The 13,387-nt window shown below is 53.2% G+C and overlaps 1 protein-coding gene and 1 long non-coding RNA gene across 9 annotated transcripts in view; one reads left to right on the top strand and one right to left on the bottom strand.

Moving 5' to 3' along the window:
• Nucleotides 1-13,387, bottom strand: part of Itgb4 (integrin beta 4) — a 33,688-nt gene that overhangs the window by 14,575 nt on the left and 5,726 nt on the right. For 5 of the 8 annotated variants that reach the window (XM_017314349.2, XM_006532572.4, XM_006532573.4 and 2 more), the window contains exons 6-25: nucleotides 13,067-13,163; nucleotides 12,726-12,897; nucleotides 10,874-11,137; nucleotides 10,490-10,579; nucleotides 10,073-10,195; nucleotides 9,637-9,801; nucleotides 8,740-8,816; nucleotides 7,019-7,221; nucleotides 5,275-5,378; nucleotides 5,083-5,181; nucleotides 4,819-4,948; nucleotides 3,997-4,119; nucleotides 3,794-3,900; nucleotides 3,130-3,163; nucleotides 2,763-2,954; nucleotides 2,426-2,529; nucleotides 2,122-2,180; nucleotides 1,929-1,952; nucleotides 635-783; nucleotides 382-561 (exon numbers count right to left, since the gene is read on the bottom strand). In XM_017314349.2, coding sequence (XP_017169838.1) covers nucleotides 382-561; nucleotides 635-783; nucleotides 1,929-1,952; nucleotides 2,122-2,180; nucleotides 2,426-2,529; nucleotides 2,763-2,954; nucleotides 3,130-3,163; nucleotides 3,794-3,900; nucleotides 3,997-4,119; nucleotides 4,819-4,948; nucleotides 5,083-5,181; nucleotides 5,275-5,378; nucleotides 7,019-7,221; nucleotides 8,740-8,816; nucleotides 9,637-9,801; nucleotides 10,073-10,195; nucleotides 10,490-10,579; nucleotides 10,874-11,137; nucleotides 12,726-12,897; nucleotides 13,067-13,163 — 2,496 coding nt within the window. The remainder of the gene's footprint in view (nucleotides 1-381; nucleotides 562-634; nucleotides 784-1,928; nucleotides 1,953-2,121; nucleotides 2,181-2,425; nucleotides 2,530-2,762; nucleotides 2,955-3,129; nucleotides 3,164-3,793; nucleotides 3,901-3,996; nucleotides 4,120-4,818; nucleotides 4,949-5,082; nucleotides 5,182-5,274; nucleotides 5,379-7,018; nucleotides 7,222-8,739; nucleotides 8,817-9,636; nucleotides 9,802-10,072; nucleotides 10,196-10,489; nucleotides 10,580-10,873; nucleotides 11,138-12,725; nucleotides 12,898-13,066; nucleotides 13,164-13,387) is intronic. The other 3 variants (NM_133663.2, NM_001005608.2, XM_017314350.2) reach the window with 1 other exon arrangement.
• B230344G16Rik (RIKEN cDNA B230344G16 gene) lies at nucleotides 123-5,840 on the top strand. The gene is made up of 3 exons (NR_152190.1): nucleotides 123-268; nucleotides 3,801-3,907; nucleotides 4,016-5,840. It is a non-coding gene; the product is annotated as an RIKEN cDNA B230344G16 gene (long non-coding RNA).

Below are 13,387 nucleotides of genomic sequence, written 5' to 3'. Positions count from 1 at the left end.
TACCAAACCAAACCCAAGTCTTGCTCTCAATAGAGAAAGGAGGGTTGGGTGTGGGTGGAAAGTTACAATGAAGCTGCCGGGCATTCCCACTCGGCCTGAAGATGTAGCTCAGGGGTGGAGCATTTGCCTGCCATGTTGGGTTTCATCCTCAACAGCACAAAGAAGAGGAGAGATGGAGCAGTGACTGCCACTTAGGCTTGTACCAGGTGATATTCAGAGGCACAGCCTTTGCCCATTTTACAGATGGAGATTCAAAGGTTCTCAGAGAGTAAGTGATTGGCCCAGGCCCCATGGCCCTGTCCCACTTCCACCAGGATATCTGGAGGATCACGGAGCCCAGACTTGGCTTCCTGCCTCCCCGGGCCCCCAACCCTGACCAACCTTGTTCCTTGATAATGGTGATGTTTACCAGACGGCGACCAAGGGTGGCAGTGCCCACAGGGACATCAATGGCCTCCACCAGCAGCTGCTTCTCATCATCATCCTCAGGCCGGATGAAGAGGGGCACTCGCACATCCACCAGCTCCACGCCCTCCTGGAACTCCACCATGCCCCGGGCATCTGGGGACGAGTCAGACGTGGGTCTCGGGGCCATGTGGGGAGGGGGAGCAGCGTGAGGAGTCTGTGCACCTACCCTGCTCTGCCGTGACAGTGTAGTAGCCAGGGGCCACCTTCAGTTCATGGAAGGACCCCTGCTCCACCTGCTTCTCTGTCAGCTTCAGCAGCATCTGCTTGGCGGAGCGGGGCGCCAGCAACACTGTGTCCACAATGGTGTGGTCTTGCCTGGGTTGTGTGTCCAAGTGGAGGAGGAGGGACCAGATGTGAACCAGCAGAAGGTGCATGGTCTTTAGTAACAGGCAGTGCCAGAAGCCCATGCTGGCGGCTCCTCCTCCTCCTTCCCCCCTCCTCCTCCTCTTCCTCTTCCTTTTTCCTCCCCCCCCTCCTCCTCCTCTTCCTCTTCCTTTTTCCTCCCCCTCCTCCTCCTCTTCTTCCTCTTCCTCTTCCTTCTCCTCCTCTTCCTCCTCCTCCTTCTCCTCCTCTTCCTCCTCCTCCTCCTCCTTCTCCTCCTCTTCCTCCTCTTCTTCCCCCCTCCTCCTCTTCTTCCTCTTCCTCCTCCTTCTCCTCCTCTTCCTTCTCCTTCTCCTCCTCTTCCTCCTCCTTCTCCTCCTCCTCCTCGTCCTACTACTTGTCCTCCTCGTCCTCCTCCTCCTCCTCCTCCTCCACTACCACAGCTAAATCAACTGCTATTTCTAAGGAAGGGGCTTCCCCACCCACCTCACCAAACAGAGCTGCTGATACTACAAGGGATGGGTATGGGACAGCAGGGAGGGTCAGGTTCTGGGTTCGAATTCTGGCTCTGGTCCTTGACAGTTAGGTAGTCTCAGGCCAGGGACTTAACCTCCCTGCATCTCTGTTTTCTCAGTGGAAAATGGAATTCGAAAGGGTGACACTCTCTGGCAGGGTTGCCGAGAGTGTGGGCTTAGATGGCCAGGCACAAGGAACTCATTGTGAGCACTCAGATGTGCTACCCAGAGCCTGGCCACACATGGCCCAGCCCAGTTCTGACTAGCCACAGGGCTCTTTCTCACATACCCTCCCTTGTAGGGCAGAAGCCACAGGACCTGCTGGTCTGTCTGTTTGGTAACCTGCAACTGAGGCTCGGGTGAGAGTCTCTAGCCTGGGAGAGGAGGGGCAGGGGCTGATCTCTGTTTTGTTTGTTTTAGTTGAGGGTTATTGGTTCATGGTAAATGCATCTTACACGTAGTTGTTTGATGAAATGGACCAGGAAAGGAAGCAATCAAGGGCCTAGCGGGCTTAGGGCCTTCCCTTCCTAGGGCGTGATTCAGGGTGGGTGGGTGGGGAGGTGGTCAGAGCTCAGGGTAGAGGGAAGGTGGTGGGACTGCCCACCTTGTGCTCTTGAAACTCACTTTTTCCCGGTGTTGGGCTGCTGTCTGTGGGGACAGAGAGAGGGCCATGAGCTACATGTCTTTTGGACTGGGAGCCTGCAGGAACAACTCCCATCCAAACCTGGGCATCCTGGCTGCCTGATGGCAGGGCTCAGTGCAGGTAGGCACCCCACCACTACACACACACCTGACCGGGGGGCTCCCCACGACTCACCGGAACTTCGTCTGCTGGAGCTTGTGTGCGCCGCTGACCTGTCTATACACCTCATTCAGCTGTCAGGCAAGGGAAGAAGGTAGAGAACAGGCCAGAACACCTCTCAAGGTTAGCTGCCCTATGCCTGAGGGATGAACCCTGAAACCCTGCCACCCGAGATGACCCCCATTCGAAGCACATGTCCAAAGAGCTCCCCTCCCTCCTGCCTAGAAAAGTCTAGGTTCTGAGGGTGCTGCCCTCTGCTCTCCCGCAGGTGGCCGCCGCACCCACGTCTGGGCCCCACTCAGCTGACTCTGGTCCTCACATTTTCCTCCACCTCCTGGCGTAGCTGGTCACACTCTCGGGTGCCCGGCTTCATAAGGTTCTCAGTGCAGAGGCGGCCAAGGCGCAGGGACAGCCCGTAGGGTACTGGGTGGGAGGTATGGGCATTGTCAGCCTGCTGTGCAGAAGGCACTACAGAGAGTGGCCTCTACACACCAGCCTAAGATGGAAGACAACTGGCTGACTGTTGTCAGTGTGCCAGGTACACACAGGCCCTAGAGTTCTGGTGCCATCAAGATGGGACATAAAGTGACTGAGTCTTGGGCCTGTAACCAAAGGGTAGTGTGCCAAGAAGGGCAGCATCCAGCCCTGGCCCTCACCGAGCTCCGTGGGGCTGGTGCTGGCGGCATGGGTGGCAAAGCCAGGGCGCTGCACATTGTTGGTGATCTTCCAGCGGACTGTGTCTCGTCCCTTGAGGTTCCCGCTTCGTAGCATGGGCGTGTCCAGGTGGTCAGAGGCCATCAGGTTCTCCCGAAGCATATAGTGATCTTCCTTAAAGCCCACCATGTGACCTGCGGGGAAGGGTCCTCAGCACTGGGGACCCCACCTAGGCCTTCATAGCCACACCCATCAGGTAGAACCCAGGGCCTCCCGCTTTCTCTGCCTCTGGCTCCACCCGCACATCTCCTCCAGCTTGAGGAAAGGGCAGTCAGACACACACTACCCACACTTGTGCCTGGCCCATACCTCGGTTGCAGCAAGGAAGAAGCCCCAGGCAGGCCTAGGAGATAAGAGTCAGAGGTAAGGTTAGGATGGTTGTCCCAGGCTAGATAGGACTCTCTAGACATCATCCTTTCACTACAAGTGTGTGTGTGCATGTGTGTGCATGTGTGTATACATGTGTGTAAGTATGTGTATGCAGACATGTGTGTGTGTGTGTGTGTGTGTGTGTGTGTGTGTGTGTGTGTGTGTGTGTGCAGGCATCTGAGGAGGACACCAGGTATCCTGCTCTGCTATTTCCCACATCATTCCTTTGACACTGAACCCAGAGGTAGGCTGGTGGCCAGCAATCCCCCTGTCTCTGCCTCCCACAGCACTGGGGTCACAAGGTGATAAGGATTCAACGTCAAAGTCCTCATGCTGCTCCAGCTCTGACCACTGAACTATCTTCTTCCCAGGCACGACTTCTCCCACCCTACCCTCCCTTTAAAAATATCCTTTTCGCCAGGCATAGTGACCTGTGCCATTTGTTTGTTTGTTTGTTTTGTATTTCGAGACAGGGTTTCTCTGTGTAGCCCTGGCTGTCCTGGAACTCACTCTGTAGACCAGGCTGGCCTCGAACTCAGAGATCTGCCTGCAGGTGGATCTCTGAAAGATCTTCCTTCCAGGAAGGCCTGAGCCGGGGACTTACTTTGCAGCAGGCACAGTATTTCCAGCAGAGCAGCAGAAGCAACGCCAGGAGCAACAGGAGGAAGATGAGCAGGGGGATGAGCCACCAGAAGGAGCCGGGAGGGCAGTCTGCAGGGTGAGATGAGAAGACAGGCAGTGCGCATGCCCGCCCCGCCCCGGGGCTGTCAGGGGCCACAGGCTGCGCACGCCCATCTGCCCGCTCACCTTTCTTTTTGTGGACCAGGACTGTGCTGTTGGGCCCAGGGCTGCCATCGCCCTCCACGTTGTAGCTGTAAGTGCAGTCGTCATCCTCATCCCGGAAGGAGCAGTACTCCACCACCTCTTCTGCTAAATCCACAGACTGTTAGCACGGCACCCTGACCCAGCCCTCCACTCGGGGCATCCCGGGGCCTGGAGAGGTATTACCTCCTCCGTGGCCTACGGGAAAGAGCGTAAGTCCCCTGACTAGAGAAGTCACCAGGATGAAGGGACTGCCCTGCCCAGGGCTGGCACCACTAACAGGCTCGTCTGAAAGTTCATCGCCCCCCCCCCCACTTCCCTGCTCCGCACACTATCATAAGTATAGTGTCCAGACAGCAGAGCTGACTTAGAAGGAGACAAATAATATCCTGTCATCCAACAGCACGCCGCACCTGGGCCCCTCAACTGTGCTGTGGGCCTGCCCTATCGCTTACTCATCTGACCCCTCACTCCCAGCTACACGGACTCTCCTTTCCTCTCGGCTCTCGATCCGACTTTGTACCTGTACTAGGCTTCCCCTGTCTAGGTCCTGAGGCATCTCACAGCTCCGCTCACAAACGCAGTCCGGGATGCATAGCCTCAACTCAGAGTTCAAGCCTTTTCCCGTCCTCCATGCTGGGTTCTTCCTGCCTAGACTCAGCACTGTCTCTCAGACCCCTTACCCCCTCCCTCCCCCGGAGATCTCACTCATGCTGTACTGAACTCTCTAAGTAGACAGAGATCTACCTGCTGCTGTCTCCCAAGTGCTGGTATTAAGGCTGTAGGGTATCACGCTGCCGCCCCTACCTTTCTTAAGCTCGTCTACCATCTTGACTTTAAAGGGGCAATCGTCACACGCGCGCCCTTTCTTCTCCCCGGTGCCCCAGGCCTGGCACTGTACGCAGGAGCGGAGATCCTCACAGAGACCCAGGCGTATCTGGGGAGAGGAGAACAGACACTATGCTGGGTGGACCCAACTCCCTTTCCCTAGTGCGCTCAGCCAGCGTCTCCTTCCCAGCCACCGCAGTTCCTGGGGTTCCCATGCCCACACCCCAGGAGCCCTTGCCTCACCGCAGAGTAGTTGATCTCACAGGTGGTGTCCGTGTAGAGCGACTGCTGGTTGCAGTGACAACGGCCACACTCACAGTAGCCTCGGCCGTTGCAGATGCCCTGGGGTTGGGGAGTCAGCAGTGAGCCAGCAGAGCTCTATCCTTGCCTGCCCTCGCTACCGTCTATACCACCTGCCCTGTGCTCAGGCCTTACCCCGTTGCTATCGATGCAGGTGGCATTGCTGAGGGGACAGTCACAGCTGCGGCCTGTCCAACCAGGCTCACACACACACTCTCCCATAGAACAGCGACCCCGGTCTGTAAAGAGAGGAAGGGACAGAAGAGTAGAACCACATTCCTATATGCCATTCAAGATGGCCACCCACCCGTTACAGTGGGCCTCTGGGAGCTCTGTGGTAGAAGCTGCCCCTCAGTTTTCTGGAATCTTCTTCCCTCTGTCCTGCCTTCTTCTGAGGGCAGAGTGACCACCCCCAAACACAAATCCATTCCTGTGATTAACTTGTTCAAGGATCTCTATTGGAATAATAAGCTGGAAAAAGGTACAGATATGAATAAATAAGAAATCAAGGGTGGGGCAGTGGTGTCGCACTCGTTTAATCCCAGCACTTGGGAGGCAGAGGCAGGTGGATTTCTGAGTTGGAGGCCAGCATGGTCTATAGAGTGAGTTCCAGGACAACCAGGGCTACACAGAGAAACCCTGTCTTGAAAAATCAAAAATAAATAAATAAATAAAATAAAAATAAAAAATAAATAAAAATCAAACTGCAGGGGCTGGTGAGATGGCTCAGAGGGAAGAGGTGCTGCGGCAGAAGCGAGTTCTGAGTTCAGTCTCCAGAACACACAAGGTGGGTGGAGAAAGACGACGCACATGCCTGGGTTGTCTTGCCCAGAGTCCATCAACGCTGTCTTCCAAAAGCCAGGAAAACTGTGACAAAGTGTCTAGGAGAATCTACCAATGAACACTTAGGTTTCACAAGTGGGGGTAGCAGGTTAAACACTAGAAACACAAAGGGAGGTGATGTATGTATCCACAGTTCCCTGCTGCCCCCCAACTCAAGCTGCTTGTACACTGGCCCGGCTACATCCCCCCCCAAATATCCTCCTCCTCTCCTCGCTCACACCTCCATCTCTATTAACTGTCTGCCCTTCTCCAGATACACCTAGCTTACTATTTCATTCCCCACCACCCCTGGGAAGGAGAGCTGAAGAGAAGAAACCGTAGACAAAGCCACACAGGGGAAGGAGGGGCCAGCTCAGGGGGTCAAGCCTGAGAAACCTGACAATAGGAGTCAATCTCTCAGACCAAAATGGTGGAAAGAGAGAACTGACTCCTGCAGACTGTCCTCTTATCTCCATCTGTATCCCATGACACAGACACACACATGGTAATAAAAATTAAAAACAAAACAAACAGGATGAAGGTACAGGAAAGCAAGAGCATGCGATTCAGTGACCAGTACACAGTGGGAGTTTAATAAATATTTGTTGGTTCTCATTTATTCTTTTCTATCTTACTACCACCTTGCCTGGGACGTGCCACCTATCAGCACGGGTCTGTATAATCTCAGTGCTGACCAGACTACAACTCATTGCCTTGGCACAGCACAGCGCCACGCCCTTTGGAAATATGGAGGAGACATAAATTTGTGGCTACCACTAGAAGTTTTGCATCTTCAGAGAAGAAAGCTTGTTCTGCCATGTTCCTGTCAACCTTTGGGGTTTGAACCAGATTGTCTCCATCTTGAGATGGAGTGGGGGGTCTGAGTTGCCAGAGGCAGCCCCGAGGAAAGAAGAGTGCTTCGTGGTTGTTGGGAACCTTGGTCATGGACCAGGGAAGGGCGATCCAGGCTGTGGCTGAACCTGTGGTAGGGGAGGGGCTCTGCCATCTACCAAGTACCCTCCCTGCGCACAGGGCTGGTCAGGGCTGCTGAGCTCACCATTGCACAGGAATCCAGAGGTCCGGGGACACTGGAAGTTGTCATACTCGCAGAAGTGACCCTCGTAGCGGCCTTCACCATAGCACACACAGCGTCCGCACTGGCACTCGCCGTGGCCCGAGCACGGTTTGTCCTCACCCTCACGCAGGCAGGGCTGTGTGTCACTCAGAGAGCCGGTGGAGCAGTTGCAGGTTTTGCCACTCCTGAAGGGGGAACTGGTCACTATTGCACAGCCTGGGAGGAAGCCTGGGGCTTTTATGCTCCTATTTTACAGACTACAAAACTGAGGGTCCACATGAGTAGAGATGAATCCAAATCCTGCAGACACCAGTGGCACAGCTGGAACCCAGACCTCAGGGTCCTGTTACCTGCTCACTAACTGTCCCTCTTCAATGTTCATATGTCTCAAGTCGTGACAGACTTGCTCAGGGTCTAGGGTGATTCTGCTTGTCTTTGTTTTTTTTTTTTTTGTTTGTTTGTTTGTTTGTTTGTTTTTGTGACAGGGTTTCTCTGTATAGCCCTGGCTGTCCTGGAACTCACTCTGTAGATCAAGCTGGTCTCGAACTCAGAAATCCGCCTGCCTCTGCCTCCCGAGTGCTGGGATTAAAGGTGTGTGCCACCACGCCTGGCTTGAAACAGAGTCTTTCTAGGAGGCCTTGGCTGACTTGAACTCACTCAGACCCGGCTGCTTTTGTCCGGAGAGGGTGAATTTGCTGCTTACTTAAGGCTTAACTATATTGCTCAGGAGCCAAACTTCTGGGCTTGAAAACAATCCTCCTGCCTTAGCTCCCCGAGTCACCAAGTGAAACACCGTATGAAGCGCTGCAGCCAGCAAGTGTCTTGAAGTTTTAAACACTCTTACCCTCACTCACCTACAAGCTAATTTCTTTTTTTACTGAGACAGGGCCTAGCTGGCCTGGAACTTGCTGAATATATAGACCAGAATAGCCTCAAAGTCTCAGAGATCCACCTGCCTCTGCCTCCCAAGTGTTGGGATGTAAGCCATCATATCTGTTACTAAGCTCAGTTCAGATTAGGTGGTCTGAGTGTGGTGGAAAAGATTTGAAGTGAAAAGCAAGTCAGACGTGCTCCCAGCACCCAGCCCCACCCCTGACAGCCATCTTGTCTGTCTTAGCAGAGAGACACCCAGAAATTGCCCATGTGTCCATGTGCGAATGTGCCTCAGTTTATGACGGGGTTATGCGCAACAAACCCATTGTAAATTGAACCACATTTCCAGCACCTAAACCTGTAACAGCTTAGCCCCGCCCAGCCTACAGTCAGCCACTTCTGCACCATTGTAACTGAAGAGGAGGAGGAAGAAGAGGAGGAGGAAGAGGAGGAGGAAGAAGAGGAGGAGGAAGAGCAGGAGGAAGAGGAGGAGGAGGAGTTGGACATCAGAGACAGGCCTGGTTGCATAGACTCTCGGGACTTTCAAGTCTAAGGCAGGATTGTGAGTTTGAGGCCAGTCTGCCCTACACAGTAAGACTCAACAAAACCCACCTTTCAATCAATCAAACAAAACAAAACCAGCCCCAAACAGACTAAGCCAGATTCAGTTAAGTAAGGACCATCCCAAATAGTTTTAAACCAGATTCGCCCAACAATTGAATGCACTCCCCCTCCCTCCGCCCTTCAGCCTTTCCGAGGACCTGAATATATACAAGCACTGTTCTGTGGCCGGCCGAACATGTCAGCGGAGGCTCCCTTCCCCAACTCACCAGCCCTCATTGCACACACAGTGTCCACACATGAAGTCTCCTCTGAAGTGACAGCGAGCTGATCGAACTTCCTTTTGCTGGAACAAGATCAGGATGTGTCCACAAATAGAAGGAGGGACAGAGCCACTGAGCACATTTGGTGGGTAGGGGACAAGGTCTCACTATGTAGCTGAGGCTGGTCTGGAACTCTCTCTCTCTCTCTCTCTCTCTCTCTCTCTCTCTCTTTCTGTTTTTGTTTGTTTTGCTTTGATTTTTTTTCTTCTAAGATAAGATCTATCTGTGTTGCCCTGGCTGTCCTGGAATTGGCTCTGCAGACCAGGCTGGGCTTGAACTCAGAGATCCGCCTGCCTCTGCACCTCCACTGCCAGGCTGGAACTTTCTATATAGCCCAGACTGGTCTCTTTTTCCAGCCTCCTAAATGCTTGGTTACAAGTATTTCTTCTTTCTTTCTTTCTTTCTTTCTTTCTTTCTTTCTTTCTTTCTTTCTTTCTTTCTTTCTTTCTTTCTTTCTCTCTCTCTCTCTCTCTCTCTCTCTCTCCCTTCCTTCCTTCCTTCCTTCCTTTCTTTTCTTTTCTTTTCTTTTTTTTTTCAAGACAGTGTTTCTCTGTACAGCCCTGGCTATCCTGGAACTCACTTTGTAGACCAGGCTGGCCTGGAACTCAGAAATTCGCATGCCTCTGCCTCCAACGTGCTGGGATTAAAGGTGTGCGCCACCACGCTCGGCTACAAGTGTTTCTTTTATGCCTGGCTTTGCCACTGGACACTTCTGCTGCTCTCTGTGACTTGGGACAGCCCTCCAGGGATGTGTATCCATAGGAGGTTCCATCTCTTTTACCCAGGGTCCTAGTGCAGGGCCCAGCTCCTCCCTTCCTTCCCCACAGCAAGGCTGATTCTTACCAGCTCACAGGGGCACACGTCACAGATCACACTCGCGTCCATCCGGAGGCCATCAGAGAAGGAGGGTTTCAGGTGGATGTTGCCCCCTTGGTCTTCTTTAGCCAGCTGGCACACATGTGTCCCATCTATGTCCTCCACTGCCCGGAGATGCACATTGTATGTGCCCTGCAGGGATCCCAGTGTCAGCAGAGGGAGAGAGTGGCACTTTGACATTAGCCTGTTCGCTCATCTTAGCAGCCCTCATTGCCTCACACACTTATTCACTCCCAGTGTATGGACAGGGACTTGGTAAGCAGAGGAAAGTGCCAGGCTCCTCCAAGAGATCAACGCCAGAAGAACGGAACCCCAGGGCCTATGTGTGTCCCTTGTTAGAAGATACCACTCCTTTAGGAAGCTACGCCTAGCCTCCCATTCCCCCGTGTCCACAGGAGCATACCACTTCCCCCCGCTTGATGTGAAAGGACCCAGTCTCCGTCTTCTGGAGAGTATCGGAGGTGACCTCTGTTCTCAGGCCTCTGGGGCTGTCCAGAGCCCGGATGTCCAGGTTGGAGCGAATTCGCTAAAGGAGAAGAAATGATTAGTGGTCTGTGGGGGAGCCTAGGCTCAGTCACCTTGGCTTGGTCTGGCTGTTCTTCACCTGACTGGAATGGAAGACAGATGGGGTGAGCATGGGAGCACAGTGGCAGGCCCTGCAGGGACCTGGGCCATTGCCAAGTAGACTCTCAGGCTCCAGGGAGGGCCAGAGACCCCCTTCACTGGCCTATCCCAGACTCATCCTTCAACCGATCGCCCACTCCTTCCTCCCTCCCTCTCCCAGCGAGGCTCAGCCTCTGCAGTCCTCCCTGGTCCTCACATAGAAGGCCTCCTCCAGCAGCTCCACGATGTTGGATGAATCCTCCTGCAGGACGCCCAGAGAGGAGACGGGGAAATACTTATGGAGCTTCTGCAAGAGACACCACAGGCCTTGGGTTAAGCTCCTTCACTTTGTATCCTCCTTGGATACTTACTATCTTACTAGAGAACTCTCTCTAGCTACATCTACTATGCCACATGCCTACCCTCTCATCTGCTTGAGGGTTCAGGTAGGGGATGGGCAGGAGTTCTTCCCATCAGAGCCCACTCCTTGGGACCCAGAAGCTTGGGGGGGGCGATGAGGAGGGGAGAATGAAGGAAGTTAAGAGGTTCTGGTTCTCCTCCCCCCCCCCCCCCCCACTGCCCAGGAGCCCAGGCCTCACACCTCATAGTAGCTGTAAGAGTAGTTGGTGACAGCAAAGATGGGGATGATGTTATGCTTGGCAAGCAGGCGAACCAGCGTGGGCACTGATGGGTAGTCCTGTGTCTTGTATTGGGTGTAGGCGCCCGAGGCGTCCAGGTGGCATTTCTCATCATTGCGGTTCATGATGCCGGCCAGCACGTTGGCACCATCAGCCTCGTAGTGGAAGGCAGACTCGGTGGAGAACACCAGCAGGTGGGTGCTGTCAGCCCTCCAGCCAATGTCCCTCTGCAAGGCAAGGAGGGGCACATCCACTGAGCAGGCTGCTTGCTGAGGACTGACATTCTTTTATGAGGTAGGAAAAGGGAAGCGTTTCCCAACAGGGGGCTGGACCGAAGCCACGGGATTAGCAGCATGTCTACTATGCCGCACTCGAATGACAGAAAACCGGAGAGAGCAATGGTGTGCAGAGAAACTGTGCTCAGCACGGGACCATGACATAGGGTGTGCCCAGCACGGGCACCATGAGAGAGTCAAACCTGATGTCCTGGACCAGCTCCCCCTGACCCCAAGCCCTCAGCCACACTGCAAGGATAGTTTAGATACACAGGAGAATGTTCCCAGCACCATGTTAAGTGAAATGGGCAGGCGGAAGGAGATGGAGTGGTTATGGTGGGTTCCATAGGACAGGCCCCCGCAGGCTCATATATTTGAATGCTTGGTCATTGGGGAGTGGGACTACTTGAGAGGGATTGGGGGCGTGGCTTATTGGAGGCTTTGGGGGTTCAGAAGTTTATTTCTAGGCATCGTCTCTTCCTGCTGCCTGTGGCTGTGGATGAAGCACCATGTCTCCCTGCACGCCGCCATGCTTCCCGCCATGATAATGGACTAAACCGCTGAAACTGTAAGCCAGCCCCAATGCAATGCTTTCCTTTATAAGAGTTGCTGTGCCAGGCGTGGTGGCGCACACCTTTAATCCCAGCACTCGGGAGGCAGAGGCAGGTGGATTTCTGAGTTCGAGGCCAGCCTGGTCTACAAAGTGAGTTCCAGGACAGCTACACAGAGAAACCCTGTCTCAAAAAAACAAAACAAAACAACAACAACAACAAAAAACAGAATTATAGGAGAAACAATCCCACTACATAAAATATGGGAAAAGGAACAAAATGTAGGACAGACTATCAAAGAGATGGCTGTTTGTTGTTTTGGAATTATAGTCAATTTTCGGTCTTTGTCTAATAATTTATCTGCAGTGCAGATAGATTATTTTCAAAAATGAAAAAAAAATTGATGTAGGCATACAATGAAGTGGTCATTTTAGCTGCTAGCCCTGGGTCAGCTATAGGGCTCTACAGGCAATGATACTTGTCTTCAAGCATGATAATCTGAGTTATAACTCCCAGACATGGGGAAAGGAGAGAACTGACCCCCAAAAGTTATCTCTTGACCTCTGTGTATATACCTCCAGATGGTGGCATGCATACACATGATAAGCAAACAAATAAATAAACAAACAAATAGTTAGCTGCCAGCACAGTTGGAGACTGGATAGCTTGTGACCTGGGAGATGGTGTGGTAGGCTAGTGTCAGGACCCTGAATATTCCAGGACCACTAGAGCCATGTCTGCCTCACTGGCCAATACAAACACAAGTTGTGACGATGCAGGCACAGACCTGGATTCCCAGTGTGTCAGAACTAGGACTAGAGTTAGGGGTTGCTAAAACATCTCATGATCTTAAGGAATGGGGTCTAAGCCTCTGGGAACCCCCACAGGGATTCTGAGCCTAGCAGTGGTAGAATGGGCCAGCAGAAGTTTATGTCCTTCCCAGAAAGCCGCAGCCCTGGCCTAGGCTGGCGGGGACCCTCGGCACTCACTGTGCACACAGCTGTCTGCAGGATGGCATCAAAGCCCCCTTCAGGAGCGTCCAGGTTGCCTGAGATGCGTTCTCCTTGCAGTTTGTTCCAGAATTCTTCCACATTCTCCGTTAAGCTGATAACGTTCTTGAAGGAGAACGGGGGATCACTGTTGGGCCAGGGCTCCTTCAGTCTGGGCAGAGGTGGAAACAGAGTCAGCTTCAGGCAGGGAAGGATCAGGTCCCCCGTGCTCCGGTGCGTACGACGCAATGCAGTCAGAGGAGACTCCTATGTGCCAGTGTGAGAGGACATAGAACACGTGACCAGGACCCCTGCCCGCCCACACCCAGCCAGCCACTCACTTCTCGGGCCTCATGTCTGTCTGTGGGACGCTGACTTTGTCCACAAACTTTCCAAATCCAATGGTGTAGTCGCTGGTGAGCTGGCGCAGGATCTTGGCTGGGCACCAGGAAAAAAGAAGGACAGTTGAGTGCCAGCATCCCCACAGGGGACCCTATGCCTGCTCAGGAGGGAGGAAGCTAGCAAAGGTGACCTCGTGTAAACACTGCATGGTGCACAGCTCTTCAGGTACTCTTAGTTCTTGTTTCTTTTCTTTTCTTTTCTTTTCTTTTCTTTTCTTTTCTTTTCTTTTCTTTTCTTTTCTTTTCTTTCCTTTTCTTTTT

Source organism: Mus musculus, chromosome 11 (genome assembly GCF_000001635.26).
Source record: "Mus musculus strain C57BL/6J chromosome 11, GRCm38.p6 C57BL/6J".
NCBI lineage: Eukaryota > Metazoa > Chordata > Mammalia > Rodentia > Muridae > Mus > Mus musculus.
Note: the sequence above shows the minus strand (reverse complement) of the source record. Positions and strands in the feature narration are given on the sequence as shown.